Source organism: Eucyclogobius newberryi, unplaced genomic scaffold (assembly GCF_026437365.1).
Source record: "Eucyclogobius newberryi isolate DKJ021-1_F unplaced genomic scaffold, fEucNew1.0.hap1 SCAF_14, whole genome shotgun sequence".
In the NCBI taxonomy this organism is placed as follows: Eukaryota; Metazoa; Chordata; class Actinopteri; order Gobiiformes; family Gobiidae; genus Eucyclogobius; species Eucyclogobius newberryi.
In genome coordinates, this window is record NW_027315768.1 from 3,499,539 (window position 1) to 3,527,341 (window position 27,803).

Genomic DNA, 27,803 nt, shown 5'->3' on the forward strand with positions numbered 1-27,803 from the left:
TAAAAATTCACTTTGACCACACATGGTCACAGTGAAAATGAGATCTCATTGATATCATTGTTTTCATTTCCAATACCACTCACAGGCATATTTGTCCTTGTTTCCTTGTTTCCTACACATTTTTTGTGATTTTCCGGCCCTACAGTTTTAATAAGTCCATCGCCGACTCGTCCTTTGGCTCGGGCCTAATAAACCTTTCAAATCCACCTTAAAAGACACATATTATGCAAAGTTGTCTTTTTCTTCTCTTATTAACTATGCTCTAACATTGTTCCTCATCTGGAGCTTTAGCTTCATTCATGCTTGTTAGAGATCTTGAGGTCTCTGCGGTTTTAAAGTCCATAAATCATCACCGTCGTTCTGAGCATTTCTGTCTCAAATCACCTTCATTACAACAGCATGCTCACATTGTGTCTGGGCAAGCTAGCTTTTCTTTATTTCCCCATGGTAATTCCATCTGCTGCCAGTAGATGGAGCACTAACACAAATCCTGGTGAGGGAACTTCTGACCAATAAAAAGTCCAGTGTGTCTTTCATTACATACATTATCTTAAGCTGTAAAACATGTAATGTCACAGAAAGGTACAAGAGGGAGTAGTGTTTGAGACAAGAATATGTGTGGGACAAGAGTATGTGTGAGACAAGAGTATATGTGAGACAAGAATGGGACAAGAGTATGTGTGAGACAAGAGTATATGTGAGACAAGAATGGGACAAGAGTATGTGTGAGACAAGAATATGTGAGACAAGAGTATGTGTGAGACAAGAATATGTGTGAGACAAGAATATGCGTGGGACAAGAGTGGGACAAGAGTATGTGTGAGACAAGAATATGTGTGAGACAAGAGTATGTGTGAGACAAGCGTATGTGTGGGACAAGAGTATGTGTGGGACAAGAGTATGTGTGAGACAAGAGTATGTGTGAGACAAGAGTGGGACAAGAGTATGTGTGAGACAAGAGGATGTGCGAGACAAGAATATGTGTGAGACAAGAGTATGTGCGAGACAAGAATATGTGCGGGACAAGAGTATGTGCGAGACAAGAGTATGTGCGAGACAAGATTATGTGCGAGACAAGAGTGGGACAAGAGTATGTGTGGGACAAGAGTATGTGTGGGACAAGAGTATGTGCGAGACAAGAGTGGGACAAGAGTATGTGTGGGACAGGAGTATGTGTGGGACAAGAGTATGTGTGGGACAAGAGTATGTGTGAGACAAGAGTATGTGTGAGACAAGAGTATGTGCGAGACAAGAATATGCGTGGGACAAGAGTATGTGTGGGACAAGAGTATGTGCGAGACAAGAATATGCGTGGGACAAGAGTATGTGTGAGACAAGAGTATGTGTGGGACAAGAGTATGTGTGGGACAAGAGTGGGACAAGAGTATGTGTGAGACAAGAATATGTGTGGGACAAGAGTATGTGCGGGACAAGAGTATGTGCGAGACAAGAGTATGTGTGAGACAAGAGTATGTGTGGGACAAGAGTATGTGTGGGACAAGAGTGGGACAAGAGTATGTGTGAGACAAGAATATGTGTGGGACAAGAGTATGTGCGGGACAAGAGTATGTGCGAGACAAGAGTATGTGTGAGACAAGAGTATGTGCGAGACAAGAATATGTGCGGGACAAGAGTATGTGTGAGACAAGAGTATGTGTGGGACAAGAGTATGTGTGAGACAAGAGTATGTGTGAGACAAGAGTATGTGTGGGACAAGAGTATGTGTGGGACAAGAGTGGGACAAGAGTATGTGTGAGACAAGAATATGTGTGGGACAAGAATATGTGTGGGACAAGAGTATGTGTGGGACAAGAGTATGTGCGGGACAAGAGTATGTGTGGGACAAGAGTATGTGTGGGACAAGAGTATGTGCGGGACAAGAGTATGTGCGAGACAAGAGTATGTGCGGGACAAGAGTATGTGTGAGACAAGAGTGGGACAAGAGTATGTGTGAGACAAGAGTATGTGTGAGACAAGAGTGGGACAAGAGTATGTGTGGGACAAGAGTATGTGCGAGACAAGAGTATGTGCGAGACAAGAGTATGTGTGAGACAAGAGTATGTGCGAGACAAGAATATGTGCGGGACAAGAGTATGTGTGAGACAAGAGTGGGACAAGAGTATGTGTGAGACAAGAGTGTGTGTGAGACAAGAGTGGGACAAGAGTATGTGCGAGACAAGAGTATGTGTGAGACATCCGCATGGTTGACTGTGTCTCTCTCGTCTCCAGACCAGAAGACTGTGAGCTGTCGTTTGTGGAGGCCAAGGCGTCCAGCATCAGGTCAGGACCTGAGCCGTCTCACTGTCATTCATCCATGTCCATCCATTTTAGATGCATGAAAGTCCTGTCATTTTGTATTTGTTGTTTTGGAATACAAACTGAGCTTCATTTGACTGAAAATAAGAGTGTTACAGCTTTATTTTTATATTTAACATGTCATGGAGCTTGAGGACTATTACAAATAACTCTCTGTCCTTCAGTCCGACTCGCTCTAACCATTGGTAGGATTTCTTGATATCAGCCGCTTCAGTCATGTTGTAAGATGCTGCAGGGACATCACACATGGAGCTCCATCTCCAGGAGCTGGTGTTGTGTCCAGAAACATCTGTGCAGAGCACGGGCTGGAGACCCCAAGGACAAGGTGGGAAACACCTCCAAAGGTGGTGGAGAACGACCGAGCCAAGGTCCTCTGGGACTTCAGATACAGACGGACCGAATAGTAATGGAGAACCAACCGGACATAGTGGTGGTCTCAAGGGTCAGAGGAAAGCCGTGGTGGTGGATATTGCAGTGCATCATGGGATGGAAACATCCAGAAAAAGGAACATGAGAAACTAGAGAAATACCAAGTCCTCAGAGAGGAGCTGGAGGAGGCCTGGAGCGTGAAGGTGTCGGTGGTGCCCGTAGTGATCGGAGAACTTGGGGCAGTGACCCCCAAACTGGAAAGAGACTGAAGAACCCGAGCTTAGAAAAAGAGATGAGACCAACCACAGAGGGTGAGATCATGATGATGAGGAGGAGGAGGAGGAGGAGGAGCAGAGGAGAAGCAGAGGAGAAGCAAAGGAGGAGGAGCAGAAGAGGAGGAGCAGAGGAGGGGGAGCAGAGGAGGAGAAGAGGAGGGGGAGCAGAGGAGAAGCAGAAGAGGAGCAGAGGAGGAGCAGAGGAGGAGCAGAAGAGGAGCAGAGGAGGAGCAGCGGAGGAGAAGCAGAGGAGAAGCAGAGGAGGAGCAGAGGAGGAGGAGGAGAGGAGGAGCAGAGGAGGAGGAGGAGAGGAGGAGCAGAGGAGAAGCAAAGGAGGAGGAGGAGGAGGAGGAGGAGGAGGAGGAGGATGATATGAGTCACATAGAAACTTACTTCTGAAGAAACAGTGATGTGTTTACATTTGTTTCTACAATTGAGAAATATGATCACTCTGTGGAATATATATATATACATATATGAAGCTCTTTTGATTGATGCATGTTTCAGATCAGAGGATTCTGACCAGGACTCAGAACACACAGGTATCAGAACTATTGGAATCTGTTTACAATAAATGAACTGAGGTATTGAAAGTTCTCCTTTGTGTGACTGGCCGGTTCAGAGGAGGAGGTGGAGTCCTGGACGACCAATCAGGGCCTGTATCTGAACATCAGTGTGATGTCCATCCCAGGTCTGAGTCCAAACACGCCCCGAGGACTGGCCCCCAACACCAGGTCAGGACGGCTCCATAAACACACAAACTCATCATGTCAGCACATTCATGCCCTCACAAGGCTCCGGCTTCAGACTTTAGTTTTTCAAAGATTATTGTCTCTGGATTAAAAAGACAACTTTATTTGTAGAGCACATTTCATACACAAGGCAGTTCAAAGTGCTTCACAAGAGGGAAAAATGCCATGTTTAGTCCTGACTCTGGCACCAGCAGGAGGCCGGTCCATGTTTAGTCCTGACTCTGGCACCAGCAGGAGGCCGGTCCATGTTTAGTCCTGACTCTGGCACCAGCAGGAGGCCGGTCCATGTTTAGTCCTGACTCTGGCACCAGCAGGAGGCCGGTTCATGTTTAGTCCTGACTCTGGCACCAGCAGGAGGCCGGTCCATGTTTAGTCCTGACTCTGGCACCAGCAGGAGGCCGGTCCATGTTTAGTCCTGACTCTGGCACCAGCAGGAGGCCGGTCCATGTTTAGTCCTGACTCTGGCACCAGCAGGAGGCCGGTTCATGTTTAGTCCTGACTCTGGCACCAGCAGGAGGCCGGTCCATGTTTAGTCCTGACTCTGGCACCAGCAGGAGGCCGGTCCATGTTTAGTCCTGACTCTGGCACCAGCAGGAGGCCGGTCCATGTTTAGTCCTGACTCTGGCACCAGCAGGAGGCCGGTTCGTGTTTAGTCCTGACTCTGGCACCAGCAGGAGGCCGGTCCATGTTTAGTCCTGACTCTGGCACCAGCAGGAGGCCGGTCCATGTTTAGTCCTGACTCTGGCACCAGCAGGAGGCTGCTCCATGTTTAGTCCTAACTCTGGCACCAGCAGAAGGCCGGTCCATGTTTAGTCCTGACTCTGGCACCAGCAGGAGGCCGGTCCATGTTTAGTCCTAACTCTGGCACCAGCAGGAGGCCGGTCCATGTTTAGTCCTGACTCTGGGCACCAGCAGGAGGCCGGTCCATGTTTAGTCCTGACTCTGGCACCAGCAGGAGGCCGGTCCATGTTTAGTCCTGACTCTGGCACCAGCAGGAGGCCGGTCCATGTTTAGTCCTGACTCTGGCACCAGCAGGAGGCCGGTCCATGTTTAGTCCTGACTCTGGCACCAGCAGGAGGCCGGTCCATGTTTAGTCCTAACTCTGGCACCAGCAGAAGGCCGGTCCATGTTTAGTCCTGACTCTGGCACCAGCAGGAGGCCGGTCCATGTTTAGTCCTAACTCTGGCACCAGCAGGAGGCCGGTCCATGTTTAGTCCTGACTCTGGGCACCAGCAGGAGGCCGGTCCATGTTTAGTCCTGACTCTGGCACCAGCAGGAGGCTGGTCCATGTTTAGTCCTGACTCTGGCACCAGCAGGAGGCCGGTCAATGTTTAGTCCTGACTCTGGCACCAGCAGGAGGCCGGTCCATGTTTAGTCCTGACTCTGGCACCAGCAGGAGGCCGCTCCATGTTTAGTCCTGACTCTGGCACCAGCATGAGGCCAGTCCATGTTTAGTCCTGACTCTGGCACCAGCAGGAGGCCGCTCCATGTTTAGTCCTGACTCTGGCACCAGCAGGAGGCCGCTCCATGTTTAGTCCTGACTCTGGCACCAGCAGGAGGCCAGTCCATGTTTAGTCCTGACTCTGGCACCAGCAGGAGGCCGGTCCCTGAGGTCGTCAGAGTTCGAGATGGTTCATATGGCACTAACATGTCCGAGATGTACTTTGGTGCTAGGCCATGGAGAGACTTGTACACAAGCAGAGCTGCTTTAAAGTCTCTTCTCTGAGCCACAGGGGGCAGTGCAGAGACCTGAGAACAGGACTAATGTGATCATACTTCCTGGTTCTAGTCAGGACCCGAGCAGCAGCGTTCTGGATGAACTGCAGTTGTTTTACAGCTCGTTTGGAGAGACAAGTGAGCGGCCGTTACAGTCTAATCTACTGGAGACAAACACATGGATAAGTCTCTCTAAATCTGGTTTTGACACTATATTTTTGACTTTGGCAATGTTTTTTAGATGGTAAAAAGCTGCTGATGTTATTGATTTGACGTGGCTGTTAAAGTTCAAGTCTGAGTCCATTATTACCCCCAGATTTCTAACTTGTTTTGTAGGTTTTAGAGCGAGACTCTGGAGGTGACGCTGACACTTTCTCTTTGTTTCTGTGGGCCAAAAATGATTATTTCAGTCTTGTCTGAGGAAATCTGTGACTGTTGGTAAACAACCTTTTCAAGGACTTTGCCCCAAAATGGCAGATTAGAGATGGGCCGGTAATGACTCAGTACTGCGGCATCAAGACTGCTCTTCTTTAGGAGAGGCTTTATGACCGCAGTTTTCAAAGACATTGGGAATGTTCCAGATTGAAGCGACATGTTAACTATGTGAGTGATGGTGCTAACAAACTGTTCACCACAGACTTTATAAATCTGGAGGCTCACGCATGGAGGCAGCTGTAGATGAACTCAGACTGGTGATGATCTCATGGACAGTTTTGTCAGTTACAGGCGCAAAGTGAGTTAGCTCTAATGCTACGTACTGACCGCCGCGGCCTAATCGCGCCCGACGCAGAATTTGTGCGTGTGTACATTTAAAAGGTTTACGGACGCGCGCTATCGACGCCCCGGGTACTGTACACAGGTGCGCGTACGGCGCGCTTGAGCTCTCTGCGCACATGCGCAGTAGAGGTGTTGTCGCATGAGCAGTGGAGTTGTTGACGGTGTGGCCTTTCATTGTGTAAAATGGCGGATATCGAGAGCGTTGTTTTCACGTATTTGGTTTTCAAAACCCTCACACGGAGGCGCCGGTCTCTGTATTCCACCGTGAATACATCGTACAGCTCCTTTCTCCTACACACGGCCACAATCAATCTTTCGTCTGCCATTGTTGATGAGCAAGGAAAAAGTGGCGCTTCTTGGGGAATTCCACGGGGAATACCGGAAATGCGAGGGGCAATACGTACGTACGTACGTCACTGGAGCGTCAGCTCTGATTGGCTGCTGCGGCGGCTGCTACGCTTCAGCTGCCAGAGACCTCAACATATCTGAACGCGTCGCGTAAGCCACTTTTGTCACCTCGGCCGGCCCATACGCGCGCTCAAAGCGTCGAGAGCGTAAAAAAATGCACCAATCGCGCCGCAAAAACGAAGAAATCGTGCTGCGGATAACGCACTACGTGCTCGACGCGCGTTTACCATAGACTTTGAATGTAAACTGGACGCTTCGGCCGCGGCGATGTGGACAAGGCTTTAGTGTCTTGGTGGTTTTAGGGTCATTTTTTGCATTGTGGGATTTATAGCATTTTCAACAAGTCATTTACATTAGAACATGAGACATTTTCAAAGTTTATCATTTCCATAAACAGTGCACCTGTGCCATCATTTATGTGTCTCCTCTGAGCAACTGCAGGACCAACCGGAGGTTTGGGAGAAACAGACAGGTCAAAGAAGACACAGAAATGATCAGACAGAGCAGCATCGACCACATTGACATTTGGAAATATTTACCCCCTTTCTAATTATGAGATATAGAATGTGCCCTCTGCTGTGGGTGGGGCCACTCTGCTGTGGGTGGGGCCACTCTGCTGTGGGTGGGGCCACTCTGCTGTGGGTGGGGCCTCTCACATGCTGAGTAAGACTGAAGGTTTCAAGGACAGCATCAAGCTCTTTAGCGTTTCTGTCACAAATATTATCAACATGCACATTGAAATCACCTGTAATGACCAAACCATCAAAGTCTGTGCATATGACTGAAACATCTGTCAAATCATCAATAAAACTTTGGCAGTGCTGGAGAGGCTTGTATAAAACAATGAAGAGAATGGATGGAGACTGTTTTAGCTCCATTTTAAAGGAGACATACTCAAATGATGAAAACACCCCAAAAGACAACCTGCGGGTGATTATTTCATCTCTAAAGATTGCACAGACTGCACCCCCTTTTTTGTTTTCCCATGTTTCACATTATGCAACATTGACTTTTTCTCTCTTCTAGCCCTGTTCTCACATTGTTCCTCATCACAAACTCAGCTGGAGCACATTTAGCTTCATTCACAGTTTGATGAATCCTGGTTAGAAAGTCCTCTCCCTCCTCGATCTGTGACGTGGCCCTGAGAATCTTCTGCTGTTTTTTAACTCCATAAATCATCTCCAGACTCTAATAACTTTAATCATGATCAGTACAACTGCGTGCTGAGACCAGGAGGTGAGAGGCTGAAATGTGCTGAAACAATGATCTTACTAGTCCACTAGTCCAGGGTTAAATAAATGTAATTTTGTTTGTTACAAAAATAAAAATAAAATGGTTCTAAAACTAAAGGTACTTCACCAATAAAAATAATGCATAATATTTGTCCTTTAAGTCATAATCTCAGATGGAAGGAAGGTTTCAGAGTGAGGGGAAATTAGGACTGTTTTCATAGCAAATAACACTATAAGGTGAGACACTGCAGGTGAATAGGAACAGATCTTACATTTACAGATATCATTTGATTCATCTTGCTTTAAAACAAAATATAAACATTTTTAAATGGGTAAAAAATGAACCTCACACGTCATAAAATAACTACAAAGGAAATTCATTCATAATCATTTCCACTGTTTTCACACTGACCAGACTAACTTTGTGCTCTTCCTGCATCAGACTGGCCAATGGCAGCGCAGCACTCATCGCCGTGGGCAACACCTCTCGAACCCAGTTTATCAAACACCTGAAGAGACTCGGTGCCCCCAGTGGACAGGTACATGAACTGCAGTGCTGGATCCAGGTCAGTCTGGTCTGGTGACAGGAGTATTCTTAGAAAAGCAGGTCAGAGCCTGGACTGGACTGGACTCAAGTGGACTAATCCTGTGGAAGATCAGGAGTCACCTGCGAACACCTCTGGAGCTGGACATGCAGAGCAGAGCTGATCAGACAAGTGTAAATGTACTTGAATGGAAGCGTTACCACAGTGAAATGCAGAATTAGAATGTGGAGCGCATTGTCTGTGATAAAGAAAAAGAGCCATGAAAAGATTAAAAACGAAACGAACGCAGTGACTATTTAGTCCCTCCAACAATCTGATCCCTCTCTCTGATATCACAAAATATAGTTTCTTTAGTTTACTGGTTTAGTCCTGATTTAATTCTGGTCGTGGTTGTGTCTGTGATGGACGTGTCTGTGCTGGACGTGTCTGTGCTGGACGTGTCTGTGCTGGTCGTGTCTGTGATGGACGTGTCTGTGCTGGACGTGTCTGTGCTGGTCGTGTCTGTGCTGGACGTGTCTGTGCTTGACGTGTCTGTGCTGGACGTGTCTGTGGTGGACGTGTCTGTGCTGGTCGTGTCTGTGGAGGATATGTCTGTGCTGGACGTGTCTGTGCTGGACGTGTCTGTGCTGGACGTGTCTGTGCTGGACGTGTCTGTGCTGGACGTGTCTGTGCTTGACGTGTCTGTGCTGGACGTGTCTGTGCTGGACGTGTCTGTGCTGGTCGTGTCTGTGCTGGACGTGTCTGTGCTGGACGTGTCTGTGCTGGACGTGTCTGTGCTGGTCGTGTCTGCTGGACATGTCTGTGCTGGACGTGTCTGTGCTGGACGTGTCTGTGCTGGTCGTGTCTGTGCTGGACGTGTCTGTGCTGGACGTGTCTGTGCTGGACGTGTCTGTGCTGGACGTGTCTGTGCTGGACGTGTCTGTGCTGGACGTGTCTGTGCTGGACGTATCTGTGGTGGACGTGTCTGTGCTGGACGTGTCTGTGGTGGACGTGTCTGTGCTGGACATGTCTGTGGTGGACGTGTCTGTGCTGGACGTTTCTGTGGTGGACGTGTCTGTGCTGGACGTGTCTGTGGTCGTGTCTGTGCTTGACATGTCTGTGGTGGACGTGTCTGTGCTTGACATGTCTGTGGTGGACGTGTCTGTGCTGGACGTGTCTGTGCTGGACGTGTCTGTGCTGGACGTGTCTGTGCTGGACGTGTCTGTGCTTGACGTGTCTGTGCTGGACGTGTCTGTGGTGGACGTGTCTGTGCTGGACATGTCTGTGCTGGACATGTCTGTGGTGGACGTGTCTGTGCTGGACGTGTCTGTGGTGGACGTGTCTGTGCTGGACGTGTCTGTGGTGGACGTGTCTGTGCTGGACGTGTCTGTGGTGGACGTGTCTGTGCTGGTCGTGTCTGTGGTGGATATGTCTGTGCTGGTCGTGTCTGTGCTGGACGTGTCTGTGCTGGACGTGTCTGTGCTGGACGTGTCTGTGCTGGACGTGTCTGTGCTGGTCGTGTCTGTGCTGGACGTGTCTGTGCTGGACGTGTCTGTGCTGGACGTGTCTGTGCTTGACGTGTCTGTGCTGGACGTGTCTGTGCTGGACGTGTCTGTGCTGGTCGTGTCTGTGCTGGTCGTGTCTGTGCTGGACGTGTCTGTGCTGGACGTGTCTGTGCTGGACGTGTCTGTGCTGGTCGTGTCTGTGCTGGACGTGTCTGTGCTGGACGTGTGTGTGCTGGACGTGTCTGTGCTGGACGTGTGTGTGCTGGACGTGTCTGTGCTGGACGTGTCTGTGCTGGACGTGTCTGCTGGTCGTGTCTGTGCTGGACGTGTCTGTGCTGGACGTGTCTGTGCTGGTCGTGTCTGTGCTGGACGTGTCTGTGCTGGACGTGTCTGTGCTGGACGTGTCTGCTGGTCGTGTCTGTGCTGGACGTGTCTGTGCTGGACGTGTCTGTGCTGGACGTGTCTGTGCTGGACGTGTCTGTGGTGGACGTGTCTGTGCTGGACATGTCTGTGGTGGACGTGTCTGTGCTGGACGTTTCTGTGGTGGACGTGTCTGTGCTGGACGTGTCTGTGGTCGTGTCTGTGCTTGACATGTCTGTGGTGGACGTGTCTGTGCTGGACGTGTCTGTGGTGGACGTGTCTGTGGTGGACGTGTCTGTGCTGGACGTGTCTGTGGTGGACGTGTCTGTGCTGGACGTGTCTGTGGTGGACGTGTCTGTGCTGGACATGTCTGTGCTGGACATGTCTGTGGTGGACGTGTCTGTGCTGGACGTGTCTGTGGTGGACGTGTCTGTGCTGGACGTGTCTGTGGTGGACGTGTCTGTGCTGGTCGTGTCTGTGGTGGATATGTCTGTGCTGGTCGTGTCTGTGCTGGACGTGTCTGTGCTGGACGTGTCTGTGCTGGACGTGTCTGTGCTGGACGTGTCTGTGCTGGTCGTGTCTGTGGAGGACGTGTCTGTGCTGGACGTGTCTGTGCTGGTCGTGTCTGTGCTGGACGTGTCTGTGCTGGACGTGTCTGTGCTGGACGTGTCTGTGCTTGACGTGTCTGTGCTTGACGTGTCTGTGCTGGTCGTGTCTGTGCTGGACGTGTCTGTGCTGGACGTGTCTGTGCTGGACGTGTCTGTGCTTGACGTGTCTGTGCTGGACGTGTCTGTGCTGGTCGTGTCTGTGCTGGACGTGTCTGTGCTGGACGTGTCTGTGCTGGTCGTGTCTGTGCTGGTCGTGTCTGTGCTGGACGTGTCTGTGCTGGTCGTGTCTGTGCTGGACGTGTCTGTGCTGGTCGTGTCTGTGCTGGACGTGTCTGTGCTGGACGTGTCTGTGCTGGACGTGTGTGTGCTGGACGTGTCTGTGCTGGACGTGTCTGTGCTGGACGTGTCTGCTGGTCGTGTCTGTGCTGGACGTGTCTGTGCTGGACGTGTCTGCTGGTCGTGTCTGTGCTGGACGTGTCTGTGCTGGACGTGTCTGTGCTGGACGTGTCTGTGCTGGACGTGTCTGTGCTGGACGTGTGCGTGCTGGACGTGTCTGTGCTGGACGTGTCTGTGCTGGACGTGTCTGCTGGTCGTGTCTGTGCTGGACGTGTCTGTGCTGGACGTGTCTGTGCTGGACGTGTCTGTGCTGGACGTGTCTGTGCTGGACGTGTGTGTGCTGGACGTGTCTGTGCTGGACGTGTCTGTGCTGGACGTGTCTGTGCTGGACGTGTCTGTGCTGCACGTGTCTGTGGTGGACGTGTCTGTGCTGGACGTGTCTGTGCTGGACGTGTCTGTGCTTGACGTGTCTGTGCTGGTCGTGTCTGTGCTGGACGTGTCTGTGCTGGACGTGTCTGTGCTGGACGTGTCTGTGCTTGACGTGTCTGTGCTGGACGTGTCTGTGCTGGACGTGTCTGTGCTGGACGTGTCTGTGCTGGACGTGTCTGTGGTCGTGTCTGTGCTTGACATGTCTGTGGTGGACGTGTCTGTGCTGGACGTGTCTGTGCTGGACGTGTCTGTGCTGGACGTGTCTGTGCTGGACGTGTCTGTGGAGGATGTGTCTGTGCTGGTCGTGTCTGTGCTGGACGTGTCTGTGCTGGACGTGTCTGTGCTGGACGTGTCTGTGCTGGACGTGTCTGTGCTGGTCGTGTCTGTGGAGGATGTGTCTGTGGTGGACGTGTCTGTGCTGGTCGTGTCTGTGCTGGTCGTGTCTGTGCTGGTCGTGTCTGTGCTGGACGTGTCTGTGGTGGACGTGTCTGTGCTGGACGTGTCTGTGCTGGACGTGTCTGTGCTTGACGTGTCTGTGCTGGTCGTGTCTGTGCTGGACGTGTCTGTGCTGGACGTGTCTGTGCTGGACGTGTCTGTGCTGGACGTGTCTGTGCTGGACGTGTCTGTGCTGGTCGTGTCTGTGCTGGACGTGTCTGTGCTGGACGTGTCTGTGCTGGACGTGTGTGTGCTGGACGTGTCTGTGCTGGACGTGTCTGTGCTGGACGTGTCTGCTGGTCGTGTCTGTGCTGGACGTGTCTGTGCTGGACGTGTCTGTGCTGGTCGTGTCTGTGCTGGACGTGTCTGTGCTGGACGTGTCTGTGCTGGACGTGTGTGTGCTGGACGTGTCTGTGCTGGACGTGTCTGTGCTGGACGTGTCTGCTGGTCGTGTCTGTGCTGGACGTGTCTGTGCTGGACGTGTCTGTGCTGGACGTGTCTGTGCTGGACGTGTCTGTGCTGGACGTGTCTGCTGGTCGTGTCTGTGCTGGACGTGTCTGTGCTGGACGTGTCTGTGCTGGACGTGTCTGTGCTGGACGTGTCTGTGCTGGACGTGTCTGTGCTGGACGTGTCTGTGCTGGACGTGTGTGTGCTGGACGTGTCTGTGCTGGACGTGTCTGTGCTGGACGTGTCTGCTGGTCGTGTCTGTGCTGGACGTGTCTGTGCTGGACGTGTCTGTGCTGGACGTGTCTGTGCTGGACGTGTCTGTGCTGGTCGTGTCTGTGCTGGACGTGTCTGTGCTGGACGTGTCTGTGCTGGACGTGTCTGTGCTGGACGTGTCTGTGCTGGACGTGTCTGCTGGTCGTGTCTGTGCTGGACGTGTCTGTGCTGGACGTGTCTGTGCTGGACGTGTCTGTTCTGGACGTGTCTGTGCTGGACGTATCTGTGCTGGACGTGTCTGCTGGTCGTGTCTGTGCTGGACGTGTCTGTGCTGGACGTGTCTGTGCTGGACGTGTCTGTGCTGGACGTGTCTGTGGTCGTGTCTGTGCTTGACATGTCTGTGGTGGACGTGTCTGTGCTGGACGTGTCTGTGGTGGACGTGTCTGTGCTGGACGTGTCTGTGCTGGACATGTCTGTGCTGGACGTGTCTGTGGAGGATGTGTCTGTGCTGGTCGTGTCTGTGCTGGACGTGTCTGTGCTGGACGTGTCTGTGCTGGACGTGTCTGTGCTGGACGTGTCTGTGCTGGTCGTGTCTGTGGAGGATGTGTCTGTGGTGGACGTGTCTGTGCTGGTCGTGTCTGTGCTGGTCGTGTCTGTGCTGGTCGTGTCTGTGCTGGACGTGTCTGTGGTGGACGTGTCTGTGCTGGACGTGTCTGTGCTGGACGTGTCTGTGCTTGACGTGTCTGTGCTGGTCGTGTCTGTGCTGGACGTGTCTGTGCTGGACGTGTCTGTGCTGGTCGTGTCTGTGCTGGACGTGTCTGTGCTGGACGTGTCTGTGCTGGACGTGTGTGTGCTGGACGTGTCTGTGCTGGACGTGTCTGTGCTGGACGTGTCTGTGGTGGACGTGTCTGTGCTGGTCGTGTCTGTGCTGGACGTGTCTGTGCTGGACGTGTCTGTGCTGGACGTGTCTGTGCTGGTCGTGTCTGTGCTGGACGTGTCTGTGCTGGACGTGTCTGTGCTGGACGTGTGTGTGCTGGACGTGTCTGTGCTGGACGTGTCTGTGCTGGACGTGTCTGCTGGTCGTGTCTGTGCTGGACGTGTCTGTGCTGGACGTGTCTGTGCTGGACGTGTCTGTGCTGGACGTGTCTGTGCTGGACGTGTCTGCTGGTCGTGTCTGTGCTGGACGTGTCTGTGCTGGACGTGTCTGTGCTGGACGTGTCTGTGCTGGACGTGTCTGTGCTGGTCGTGTCTGTGCTGGACGTGTCTGTGCTGGACGTGTCTGTGCTGGACGTGTGTGTGCTGGACGTGTCTGTGCTGGACGTGTCTGTGCTGGACGTGTCTGCTGGTCGTGTCTGTGCTGGACGTGTCTGTGCTGGACGTGTCTGTGCTGGACGTGTCTGTGCTGGACGTGTCTGCTGGTCGTGTCTGTGCTGGACGTGTCTGTGCTGGACGTGTCTGTGCTGGACGTGTCTGTTCTGGACGTGTCTGTGCTGGACGTATCTGTGCTGGACGTGTCTGCTGGTCGTGTCTGTGCTGGACGTGTCTGTGCTGGACGTGTCTGTGCTGGACGTGTGTGTGTGTGTGTGTATCCATCTTTATTGCCAGGGGTCTTGAGGCCCACGTGGGATGTTGGGGTCACGTATGTCTAATATTTATGTGCCACAGGACAGTCCCATGATAATGTCTCCTGGCAACCACAGCTTCTCAGCTCTCGGCCTCGCCCAGTGGCCCCGCCCTGTGAGCAGTGGGCACTTTGACATGATGTTATTTAAAAACAGGTCACTTTCTTCCAACAGAAGGACACTTTGTGGTCCTCGTCCTCGTCCTCATCCTCGTCCTCAAAACAAAACAAAATGACTCTTTTTCTTATTTAATTTGACTGTATTTTCTCTCAAATCATTGACAAGTCCTTATGGGACAACAACACCTCTTCTGTTACTTAACAAGTTACTTTTAAAAGTAACGCGACTGTAAAGCACTTTGTCTTTATAAATGAAGTTTGATTCAAATGTGTTTTACGTAAAAACTGCCTCGTGGATTTTCAAACCGCTTCTGATCTTTAGTCTTTTTGTTTTGTTGTTTTCAAATGGCTGAATATGTTTTGCAGCTGAACTTCCCCTTTGTCGACGCCCACGCTGTGACTGCTGTAAAGATCTGCTCCCGAGCTGTAATTGGCTCACAGAAGGAGAGGGAAGAAGACACCGTCCAATCAGAGAGCAGCTCCGATTCCACGGTCCAATTGCAGAAGAAGGGGACATTTCCCTGGAACATAGACGGGGAACTGGTCCAGCTGAGACACGAAGTCCTCATCAGGTGAGACACAAAGTCCTCATCAGGTGAGACACAAAGTCCTCATCAGGTGAGACACAAAGTCCTCATCAGGTGAGACACAAAGTCCTCATCAGGTGAGACATGAAGTCCTCATCAGGTGAGACACATGGTCCTCATCAGGTGAGACACAAGGTCCTCATCAGGTGAGACATAAGGTCCTCATCATGTGGGACACAAGGTCCTCATCAGGTGAGACACAAGGTCCTCATCATGTGGGACACAAGGTCCTCATCAGGTGAGACACAAGGTCCTCATCATGTGAGACACAAGGTCCTCATCATGTGGGACACAAGGTCCTCATCAGGTGAGACACAAGGTCCTCATCATGTGGGACACAAGGTCCTCATCATGTGGGACACAAGGTCCTCATCATGTGGGACACAAGGTCCTCATCATGTGGGACACAAGGTCCTCATCATGTGGGACACAAGGTCCTCATCAGGTGAGACACAAGGTCCTCATCATGTGGGACACAAGGTCCTCATCATGTGGGACACAAGGTCCTCATCATGTGGGACACAAGGTCCTCATCATGTGGGACACAAGGTCCTCATCATGTGGGACACAAGGTCGTGAAGCTGCAAATCAAGTCTTGGAGCTCTGATGTTCTTACTCTGAGCTCAGGATGAGACATGAACTCTTATTGATTAAATTAAAAAATGATATTTTGAGCATGACACGTTTGTATGTTTTCTACTGCTCGTCTCCATCTAATGTCCCTCACACCTGTGTGAATATATATGTGTGATATGTCCCACATACGTCTGTGATATGTCCCACATACGTCTGTGATATGTCCCACATACGTCTGTGATATGTCCCACATACGTCTGTGATATGTCCCACATACGTCTGTGATATGTCCCACATACGTCTGTGATATGTCCCACATAAGTCTGTGATATGATATGTCCCACATACGTCTGTGATATGTCCCACATACGTCTGTGTTATGATATGTCCCACATACGTCTGTGATATGTCCCACATACGTCTGTGATATGATATGTCCCACATACGTCTGTGATATGTCCCACATACGTCTGTGATATGTCCCACATACGTCTGTGATATGTCCCACATACGTCTGTGATATGTCCCACATACGTCTGTGGTATGTCCCACATACGTCTGTGATATGTCCCACATACGTCTGTGGGGCTGTAGTGTGCTGCACTGAGACCTGAGGCTTGTGTAAATATTCACACTTTAGCAGGAAGAGCACCAGGATTTGCTTCAATCTGACTAAAGTGTGAACATGTCCTTCAATAACCCGCATGAGACACTCATGTGTCTGTTTGTCCAGGGTCCATCCTCGCCTCATCTGTCTGTTTGGACAGGAAGTTGAACAAGCTGAGTCCTCTGAATCCTGCAGCTGTATCTGAGACCACAGGGGCCTCCAAAACTCTGCACTAGGGCCCTCAGACAAGGCTCTGCTTTCATAAATGCCATACTTCTTATGCCTGTGCTGCCCCCTGGTGTTTAGATCAGGGTAAGTATCATGTCAGATCATGTACAGAAAAACATACTATTCTGTTTTGTTATTTAATTAGTGTATAATAAAATACTAATACTTAATAGCTTTTGCTATATTTGTAATGCTGATTTATTCTTAATTACAAACACATTGGACACGATGGATAAGTTGTTTTTGTTGTTGTTATGTTATAATTTGGTATGTTGGTTGTCAAGACTATTCACCAATCAGAAAGCAGAATTTGCGTTGTCAATTTCAAAGCTAAAATCCAGTGTTAAAACATCTGTGTCTTCTCTCTGATCTGATTGGTCACTACCTGAACACTTGGATGTGTCTGGACACACAGGCTCAGGCTCTGGACACACAGGCTCAGGCTCTGGACACACAGGCTCAGGCTCTGGACACACAGGCTCTGGACACACAGGCTCAGGCTCTGGACACAGGCTCTGGACACACAGGCTCTGGACACACAGGCTCTGGACACACAGGCTCTGGACACACAGGCTCTGGACACACAGGCTCAGGTTCTGGACACACAGGCTCTGGACACAGGCTCTGGACACACAGGCTCTGGACACACAGGCTCTGGACACACAGGCTCAGGTTCTGGACACACAGGCTCTGGACACAGGCTCTGGACACACAGGTTCTGGACACACAGGCTCTGGACATACACAGGCTCTGGACACACAGGCTCTGGACACACAGGCTCTGGACACAGGCTCTGGACACACAGGTTCTGGACACACAGGCTCTGGACACACAGGCTCTGGACACACAGGCTCAGGTTCTGGACACACAGGCTCTGGACATACACAGGTTCTGGACACACAGGCTCTGGACACACAGGCTCTGGACACACAGGCTCAGGCTCTGGACTCAGAATATAATGTGTGTGTAATGTGTAGTATTTATACATTTTTTAATGATTTTCATTTGTAATCTATAAACATGTATGGACAGTTGATTTTGTATTAAAAGAGGCTTTTGTTGGAGATTATGTCATAAATAAAAGTGTATTTTAAAGTACTTCTTGTTGACCCGAATCACCATCTCGGCTAATGAAAGAGACATTGCTCATTTTTCTCTATTTAGGCATCGCTGGAGAAAAGCCCCGACTTCCCTCTCCCCAGAAACTTCCCAAAGCCAGCTCCTGGGTCTCTGCCTCGAGGGACACACCCAAAGATCATCCAGAACATTCACATAAGGAGTTTATTCAAACAAATCTTCAACTCTATTTTAAACATTGTACAATTGTGTGTCCCTGAATTGAACATAAGTAGTCATCCACAGGACCTGTGTGGACCTGTCAGGACCTGTCAGGACCTGTCATCCACAGGACCTTTGTGGACCTGTCAGGACCTGTCAGGCCCTGTCAGGACCTGTCATCCACAGGACCTGTGTGGGATCAGCAGGGCAACAATAAATAGACAAAAGTAATTTGGAAACGAGGCACATGATGTTACACCTTTGACCTTTGACACCTTCTGACAATGAGAATCGTTTTTTGGTGGAAAACTTCACTCGGGTAGAACAATAAAGACACACACACACACACAGAGACGCACGCACACATACACACACACACACACACACACACACACACACACACACACACACACACACACACACAGTAAGAACACACAGATTTAGGCTCAGTGCTCTTCAGGGGGTCCGTGCTCTTCAGGGGTCCGTGCTCTTCAGGGGTCCGTGCTCTTCAGGGGTCCGTGCTCTTCAGGGGGTCACTGCTCTTCAGGGGTCCGTGCTCTTCAGGGGGTCACTGCTCTTCAGGGGTCCGTGCTCTTCAGGGGGTCACTGCTCTTCAGGGGTCCGTGCTCTTCAGGGGGTCACTGCTCTTCAGGGGTCCGTGCTCTTCAGGGGGTCACTGCTCTTCAGGGGTCACTGCTCTTCAGGGGTCCGTGCTCTTCAGGGGGTCAGTGCTCTTCAGGAGGTCAGTGCTCTTCAGGGGGTCCGTGCTCTTCAGGGGTCAGTGCTCTTCAGGGGTCCGTGCTCTTCAGGGGTCCGTGCTCTTCAGGGGTCAGTGCTCTTCAGGGGTCAGTGCTCTTCAGGGGTCAGTGCTCTTCAGGGGTCAGTGCTCTTCAGGGGTCCGTGCTCTTCAGGGGTCCGTGCTCTTCAGGGGTCAGTGCTCTTCAGGGGTCAGTGCTCTTCAGGGGTCAGTGCTCTTCAGGGGTCAGTGCTCTTCAGGGGTCCGTGCTCTTCAGGGGTCCGTGCTCTTCAGGGGTCCGTGCTCTTCAGGGGTCCGTGCTCTTCAGGGGTCAGTGCTCTTCAGGGGTCAGTGCTCTTCAGGGGTCCGTGCTCTTCAGGGGTCCGTGCTCTTCAGGGGTCCGTGCTCTTCAGGGGTCCGTGCTCTTCAGGGGTCAGTGCTCTTCAGGGGTCCGTGCTCTTCAGGGGTCAGTGCTCTTCAGGGGTCAGTGCTCTTCAGGGGTCCGTGCTCTTCAGGGGTCAGTGCTCTTCAGGGGTCAGTGCTCTTCAGGGGTCAGTGCTCTTCAGGGGTCAGTGCTCTTCAGGGGTCAGTGCAGTCAGTAGTCCAGTCATACATTATACAGTGGGTGCGGCTCCATGACAGTGGGAGAGGCACAAGACGGGTCCTTGTGTTTCTCTTTCATCGTCCCTCGCCACCACAGACATTGTTGATTCGGCCCTCAGAGGCGACTGTTGTTGTGATTTTGGGCCTTACAAAAATAAATTGATTTGATTTGATCTTTTCTGAGCTTTTAGAAGTCGAGGTTTTGAGGAAGCAATTGGGCAACATAATTCTGTTCAACAGCATGACCCCTAAAGGTCAGAGTTCACTAGATACTTCCTCATAACTTGAGTGAGTTCCTTCCCCACTCTGCTTCAGCTCTGAGCGGGTCACAGAGTCGGTCGGAAGAGCAGAGGAGCAGTGGAAGTCTGCAGTGCTGTAACAAAGAGTCCTGGGGACAGAGGACATCCCTGCCGTGTCCCTGTGTCCGTTAGGAGAAGCTCTCTCTGGGGCCCAGTTTTGGAACATAGTCCCAGCTGTCCCGCTTCATTTTCTTTTTCTTCAGTTCCCTCTTAAAGAAGCCCGCCTGAAACACACACACATAAGCGCTAGCATGCTAGTTTTGCAAAAGGATTATGGACAATATTTAAAATTATAATAAAAATATTTGTGAATGAAGTGGAATACACCAGGTATATTTTATGCAAGAACATTACTAAAACATGGATAAACAAAATCTATAAACTAAAAAAAAACATTTGGGAAAGTCCCAAAATCAAGTCTTACTCCCAAATTCTGTCCAGGTTGTCAAGAGATGCTTATAATGCCAGAATCACTGGTAGTGATTGGTCAGTTTTGACAGTTGATTGCACCGTGTACGCGGTGTAACTCATCCAAGCGCTGTCCTGTCCTGCTCCAGTTTGAACATATCTGAGGCCAGAAGCGCTACAAGCGCGGATATTTGCTTTAGAATCTGAAAAAGGACTCCAAGGTACAATTCCAGTGTCATCCAGTGGTAGGAAGTAAGAAAAACAGCTATTTTCAACGGTGCAAAGGTCATGTAAAGTCACCTAAAATACAGATTACAAACAGGTTTTTACCACTTTCAGAGACGGAAGGAAAACGTAATTCATGACGTGGCCAAAAGGCACAAAACAGAGAGAATCTGTGTCAAATGTCAAGGTCACTCAGACTGCTCTGACAGTGGAAGGTGCAATGAGTCAAGTGATGCAGCCCTGGGGCCCCCCTGAAACATCACACCCAGGGGCCTTAAGATGGTTCCACTCACGCCTAATCACGCCACTCTCTCCTTACACTTGGTATCTCCCCCCCTCGCCTTACACCAGGTATCTCCCCCTCGCCTTTCACCTGGTATCTCCCCCCTCGCTTTTCACCTGGTATCTCCCCCCTCGCCTTTCACCTGGTATCTCCCCCCTCGCCTTTCACCTGGTATCTCCCCCTCGCCTTTCACCTGGTGTCTCCCCCTCGCCTTTAACCTGGTATCTAACCCTCGCCTTTCACCTGGTATCTCCCCCTTCGCCTTTCACCTGGTATCTCCCCCCTCGCCTTTAACCTGGTATCTCCCCCTCGCCTTTCACCTGGTATCTCCCCCTCGCCTTTCACCTGGTATCTCCCCCCTCGCCTTTCACCTGGTATCTCCCCCCTCGCCTTTCACCTGGTATCTCCCCCCTCGCCTTTCACCTGGTATCTCCCCCTCGCCTTTCACCTGGCCTTTCACCTGGTATCTCCCCCCTCGCCTTTCACCTGGTATCACCCCCCTCGCCTTTCACCTGGTATCTCCCCCCTCGCCTTTCACCTGGTATCTCCCCCTCGCCTTTCACCTGGTATCTCCCCCTCGCCTTTCACCTGGTATCTCCCCCCTCGCCTTTCACCTGGTATCTCCCCCCTCGCCTTTCACCTGGTATCTCCCCCTTGCCTTTCATCTGGTATCTCCCCCCTCGCCTTTCACCTGGTATCTCCCCCCTCGCCTTTCACCTGGTATCTCCCCCCTCGCCTTTCACCTGGTATCTCCCCCCTCGCCTTTCACCTGGTATCTCCCCCCTCGCCTTTCACCTGGTATCTCCCCCCTCGCCTTTCACCTGGTATCTCCCCCCTCGCCTTTCACCTGGTATCTCCCCCCTTGCCTTTAACCTGGTATCTAACCCTCGCCTTTCACCTGGTATCTCCCCCCTCGCCTTTCACCTGGTATCTCCCCCCTCGCCTTTCACCTGGTATCTCCCCCCTTGCCTTTAACCTGGTATCTAACCCTCGCCTTTAACCTGGTATCTCCCCCTCGCCTTTCACCTGGTATCTCCCCCCTCGCCTTTCACCTGGTATCTCCCCCCTCGCCTTTCACCTGGTATCTCCCCCCTCGCCTTTCACCTGGTATCTCCCCCCTCGCCTTTCACCTGGTATCTCCCCCCTCGCCTTTCACCTGGTATCTCCCCCCTCGCCTTTCACCTGGTATCTAACCCTCGCCTTTCACCTGGTATCTAACCCTCGCCTTTCACCTGGTATCTAACCCTCGCCTTTCACCTGGTATCTAACCCTCGCCTTTCACCTGGTATCTCCCCCTCGCCTTTCACCTGGTATCTCCCCCTCGCCTTTCACCTGGTATCTCCCCCTCGCCTTTCACCTGGTATCTCCCCCTCGCCTTTCACCTGGTATCTCCCCCTCGCCTTTCACCTGGTATCTCCCCCTCGCCTTTCACCTGGTATCTCCCCCTCTTAAACCAAACAAAGAGCCACAAACTGATCCAAAAAGCCATTTGAAAAGGAGAGCTAAATCTTTTCAGTTTACCATCCATGTCGAATCGCAGCGTCGCGGATAAAGAAACCATCATCCACTTTCTTCTCTCTCAGGTGAGACTTCACTAATGCCCTGTGTTTCTGATCACTCTTGCTGAATAGTTGTTGAAGATAAGACACAGAGCTTGTTTGGTCTGGTCTGCCCCATAACACACTGTTTATCACAGACGTTTTGAAATTTCAATATAAAATGTCTTGGACGGTGGTTCAGAGCCAGTTTGGGAGCCAAGGAGCGACGTGCATCTACTGCCTTTGTAATGTTATAGTTTATCTCCCACAGAGCTGCCAAAATCACTGGGTCTATCCTGCTCCTGGTCTCCTCTGGAGCTCCAGACAAGGAAGCAGGGGCTGGAGCCACGGTGGGACCTGTTAGCTTAGTCGCGGTGGGACCTGTTAGCTTAGCCGCAGCATCTCTGTGACGATGTTCTTGTTTCGAAGGTATTTTCAAGAAATAAGGCTCTGCTCAAGAAATAAGGGTCTCCTCTAATATCTGCTCTAGGGCGGCACAATATATCGGAAAAATATCGTCATTGCGATATTGGAGCGTGCAATGAGTGTATCGCAAAGTTGTGCAAATATCTTCTAATAATAGCATGGCACGTCTGAAATACTGGACTGCTACAGCTTTAGAAGAAAGGACGTTTGACAAAAGAAAAGACGGGCTGTCATGCTATCATAGCCCTCTGCTAACTTAGCTTGCTGCTAACTTGGATCCAATGTCACAGAAACTGTGTTTCATGTAAAAGAGGGGGCAAATTTAACATTGTGTAAGTTCACATCACGTCACTACAGCACATGAGGACATGCCCTGTCCTCATAGTTCTGTGAGGACATGCCCTGAGGGCATGCCCTGCCCAGTTCTTAAAAATAACCTAAAGGTACTTGACCCCAGTCTTTTCCAATATCGTGCAGCCCTAATAATATGTGGAATCTCCCCAGGTGAACTCGTTTTGTAGACAGATAAATCCAACCATTTCAACTGCCGCCTGACAGAGCCTGACAGAGTCTGACAGAGCCTGACAGAGCCTGACTGAGCCTGACTGAGCCTGACTGAGCCTGACTGAGCCTGACTGAGCCTGACTGAGCCTGACTGAGCCTGACTGAGCCTGACTGAGCCTGACAGAGCCTGACTCCATTAAACCTCTTCTGAAAAAGCCTAATTTAGATCCTGACCTATTGGTAAACTACAGACCTATTTCAAATCTTCCCTTCGTCTCTAAAATCCTTGAAAAAGTTGTAGTAAAACAGCTTTGTCGCCACCTGCAGGATAATAACTTATTTGAAGTTTTCCAGTCAGGGTTCAGAGCCCACCACAGCACTGAAACTGCACTAGTTAAAGTCACAAATGATTTGTTATTAGCCGCTGACGATGGACTGGTCTCAATCCTGGTTCTGTTGGACCTCAGCGCAGCGTTTGACACCATCGACCACAACATTCTACTGCAGAGGTTAGAATGTGATGTAGGTGTTGGAGGAACAGCCCTCAGCTGGTTTAAATCCTATCTATCTGATAGGTACCAATTTGTTAATGTAAACCAGAGCTCCTCACCATGCTCTAAAGTAATTTACGGTGTGCCACAGGGTTCGGTACTCGGTCCAATTCTGTTTACTCTTTATATGCTGCCATTAGGCAACATTATCAGAAAGCATGGCATTAACTTCCACTGCTATGCAGATGACACTCAGCTGTATTTATCAATGAAACCTGATCAGAGCGATCAAGTAGACAGACTTAGTACTTGTGTGAAGGAGATAAAAACCTGGATGACACTAAACTACCTGCTTCTTAACCCTGAAAAAAACGAGGTCATTGTGCTTGGCCCTAAGCATCTACGAGACTCTCTATCTGAGCAGATAGTCACACTGGACAATGTCAGTGTAGCCTCCAGTTCTACTGTAAGAAACCTTGGAGTCTTATTTGACCAGGAGCTCTCATTTAAAGCTCATATAAATCAAGCTTGTAAAACAGCCTATTTCCATTTGCGCAACAAGAGTCAAAATCAGAAGAATCCTGCCTAAAAGTGATTCTGAAACTTATCCATGCATTTGTAACGACTAGATTAGACTACTGTAACTCCCTGCTTGCAGCAGGTCCTAAAAGCTCCATAAAAAGCTTTCAACTGGTTCAAAATGCAGCAGCAAGATTACTAACAGGAACAAAAAGAAGAGAGCACATTACGCCAGCGCTGAAGTCTCTTCACTGGCTCCCCGTCGAGTTTAGAATCAAATTCAAAATTCTACTCTTGACCTACAAAGCCATAAATGACATGGCCCCATCCTACCTCAAAGATGCTATAGAACCATATCATCCAAACAGAGCTCTTCGCTCTCAGAATGCTGGCCTTCTGGTGGTCCCAAGAGTCTCTAAAAGTACTGTAGGAGGTAGAGCGTTTAGCTCCCAAGCCCCTGTGTTATGGAATCAGCTCCCGACCCATGTTAAATATGCTGACACAGTCTCTTCATTTAAGTCCAGGCTTAAAACGTTCCTCTTCGAAATCGCTTATGGTCAGAGTAGTTAGGAACAGAAACATAAACCCACAGCTTTAGCTACGCTGCCCTAGGAGCAACTGTGCTGGGGGAAGTATGACAGCTTGAGCACTATTCTCTTCTTCTGACTACTTATGCTATCAAACAACATTTATTTTTTAATTCCACTTGCAAACTGTTCACCGCCTTCTTTTTCTTTCTCTCACTCCTGAGGACCCAGATGCCCCTCCCCTGGTGAAGTGGTCCCTGCCCTGTGTGGACGGTCCCTCATCTGCCTGAAGAGTGGCTCCAGCTCGCCTCAGACGGTCCCTCATCTGCCTGAAGAGTGGGTCCAGCTCGACTCCGACGGTCCCTCATCTGCCTGAAGAGTGGGTCCAGTTCGACTCAGACGGTCCCTCATCTGCCTGAGGAGTGGGTCCAGTTCGCCTCAGTCGGTCCCTCATCTGCCTGAGGAGTGGGTCCAGTTCGACTCCGACGGTCCCTCATCTGCCTGAAGAGTGGGTCCAGCTCGACTCAGTCGGTCCCTCATCTGCCTGAAGAGTGGGTCCAGTTCGCCTCAGTCGGTCCCTCATCTGCCTGAAGAGTGGCTCCAGTTCGCCTCAGTCGGTCCCTCATCTGCCTGAAGAGTGGGTCCAGTTCGCCTCAGTCGGTCCCTCTTCTGCCTGAAGAGTGGGTCCAGCTCCAGTCTCCTCGTGTCCGTCTGTCCGTCTGTGAGAGTCGGATCTCTCCTTCACTGGAACTCCTCCAGGTTTCTACGCTTTTTTCCCAAAGAGGTTTTTTTTGTAGTTTTTCCTGGCCGAGAAGGAGAGTCTAAGGACAGAGGACCCTGGGACATCGTCCCTCGCCACCACAGACATTGTTGATTCATTTCTCCCTGTGGCCCTCAGAGGCAACTGTTGTTGTGATTTTGGGCCTTACAAAAATAAATTGATTTGATTTGATTTGATTTGACTGAGTCTGACTGAGCCTGACTGAGCCTGACTGAGTCTGACTGAGTCTGACAGAGCCTGACAGAGCCTGACAGAGCCTGACTGAGCCTGACAGAGCCGGTCTGAGCCAGGCCATGATCCAAGGCTAAATAAAGGGTGATGAGGTGTACCTTCCAGAGGCAGTAAATGAGTAGAGCCAGGATGAGGAGTCCCAGGAGCAGGCTGACCGCGATCAGCAGAACTCGAACTGCTGCAGACGGCTTCTGAGAGAACAGCGCCACCACCTGGACCTACGCACACAGCACACTGGTTAACACGCTCAAACACAGCACTGCAGCATTGAGGGGCACACATTTACCTGAACGTCCCGCTGCTTGCCAGTCACCACTGTGTGGGGGTCATCAACAGGAAGTGATACAAACCCCAGACTCTCCAGCTTCATAATGCTGTGACGACCCTGTCACAGACAAATACAGTGAACCCTCGTTTATCGCGGGGGTTACGTTCCAAAAAGAACCCGCGATAGGCGAAATCCGTGAAGTAGAAACCTTTATTTTTTTTACAGTTATTATACAATGAAATACTCCATAAAACACTGAAAGCAAGGAACAAAACCTGTTTACAGGCCCAAGCATTTGTTTAACAAATAAAAGTACTGTATAAACATTTGTTGTTGTTTTAAGTTTAACTTTTTCTGCGATAGTTTCATCTTCCTCTGCCTTTTGGGCCCGACCGCAAGTGCCTTTTGTTAGTTTCTTAAGTTTCACTTCTCTTAGTTTCACTTCTCATGCCTGACAGCTAGGGGGCGATACTGTTCTGTTTACCTGTATTACGTGCCTGGGTGGGACCAAGGTAGACGTTGTTGTGTTGCTAATGTGAACGTGGTGTTCGCTAAATAAATGAACCAAACCTAAAGTGGAGTTATCATTTGGACTAACACCTTTGTCGGTGCAGAACGTTTTGTCAACATTGTGGGTGTCAATAACGGTGTAACGTTATTGACACACAGGTAGAGAAGACGCGGAGAGACTGTTTAGCCAATCAGAATGCAGAACACAATGCATGATGCAAATCCGTGAAGCAGCGAGAGCGTGAAAAGTGAACCGCGATATAGCGAGGGATCACTGTACTGCAATTACAGTTTTTTACGATTGAATAAACACAATTTTGATGGTTTTGTTTTATTTAGCAAAACCCTACACACAATTAGCACAACCACAAACCCAATTAGCAAAACACCTTAGCTCCTTTGCAAAATGAAACACTCTTGTAAAAACTCTACACTAATTGATCAAAACCATATTTTTTTACCATGTGAAACACACACATTACATATGACTTAACCATGTTTGCACCAGTTACACACCAGTTACACACCAGTTACACACCAGTTACACACCAGTTACACACCAGTTACACACCAGTTACACACCAGTTACACATCAGTTACACATCAGTTACACACCAGTTACACATCAGTTACACACCAGTTACACACCAGTTACACACCAGTTACACACCAGTTACACATCAGTTACACACCAGTTACACACCAGTTACACATCAGTTACACACCAGTTACACACCAGTTACACACCAGTTACACATCAGTTACACATCAGTTACACACTGCTGTTGAAAACCTTAAACACTTTTGGCTAATTCTGCTTCTAAGTGCACAGAGTCGTGTGGGTGAAGTACACAGAGAATTTGCAAAATACCGCTCGGATTTTCACAACTGGAAACACAATGTCTGCTCACACTTTGTGCAAAACAACACACACAGTGAACACTACACACACTTGTGTGCATCACTGTAGACACCACACAGGACACAAGACTAATGCTGTTGACAACGTCATTTATTTTTTTCCATAAACTCAAGCCAACATGGTGAAAAACATTACATTTTATCCAGTACAAAAAAGAACCCTCCCAAACTCCTCCCCCTCTTCCTCCTGCTCGAAGTCTTCCTCTTCCTCTACCCCTACCCCTACCTCGACCTCTGGCACGGCCTCTGCCTCCTTCTTCTCCTTCTCATCTTCACTCCTCCTCTTCCTCTTCCTTCCATTTTGGTTCAGTTTGATGAACTCACTTGCTGCATTTTTATCGTGCTTAAATCTGATTGGAGTGTCTACAATTAAGCGATCTTGTGTTTGGTCACCTAATGACAGTGTTCTATGGATTGGCGCATGGGTGTGGTCATTTGGCACATGGGTGTGGTCATTTGGCACCTGGGTGTGGTCATTTGGCACATGGGTGTGGTCATTTGGCACCTGGGTGTGGTCATTTGGCACATGGGTGTGGTCATTTGGCACATGGGTGTGGTCATTTGGCACATGGGTGTGGTCATTTGGCACATGGGTGTGGTCATTTGGCACATGGGTGTGGTCATTTGGCACATGGGTGTGGTCATTTGACACATGGGTGTGGTCATTTGACAGTCAGTGCTTTAGAATTGCAAAGAAGTGACATCTTGATATACTTCTGTCTAAATACATACAAGTGTGTTCAGTGTTGTAAATCACTGTGTGTGTTGTTGTGCACAAAGTGTGAACTGACTTATTGTGTTACAGTGGTGCAGA

The 27,803-nt window shown here is 50.1% G+C and overlaps 2 protein-coding genes across 2 annotated transcripts in view; one reads left to right on the forward strand and one right to left on the reverse strand.

Moving 5' to 3' along the window:
* The window catches only part of cerkl (CERK like autophagy regulator), a 47,547-nt gene extending 31,088 nt beyond the window's left edge, over positions 1-16,459 (forward strand). Inside the window, exons 9-14 of the mRNA XM_072444179.1 lie at positions 2,230-2,280; positions 3,468-3,502; positions 3,583-3,694; positions 8,288-8,384; positions 14,810-15,015; positions 16,340-16,459. Coding sequence (XP_072300280.1) covers positions 2,230-2,280; positions 3,468-3,502; positions 3,583-3,694; positions 8,288-8,384; positions 14,810-15,015; positions 16,340-16,418 — 580 coding nt within the window. The 3' untranslated portion in view covers positions 16,419-16,459. The remainder of the gene's footprint in view (positions 1-2,229; positions 2,281-3,467; positions 3,503-3,582; positions 3,695-8,287; positions 8,385-14,809; positions 15,016-16,339) is intronic.
* A 2,483-nt stretch (positions 16,460-18,942) lies between these two features.
* itga4 (integrin alpha 4) overlaps positions 18,943-27,803 on the reverse strand; it is an 87,379-nt gene continuing 78,518 nt past the window's right edge. The window contains exons 27-29 of the mRNA XM_072444182.1: positions 25,577-25,675; positions 25,389-25,508; positions 18,943-19,581 (exon numbers count right to left, since the gene is read on the reverse strand). Of these exons, the coding sequence (XP_072300283.1) occupies positions 19,486-19,581; positions 25,389-25,508; positions 25,577-25,675 (315 nt within the window). The 3' untranslated portion in view covers positions 18,943-19,485. The remainder of the gene's footprint in view (positions 19,582-25,388; positions 25,509-25,576; positions 25,676-27,803) is intronic.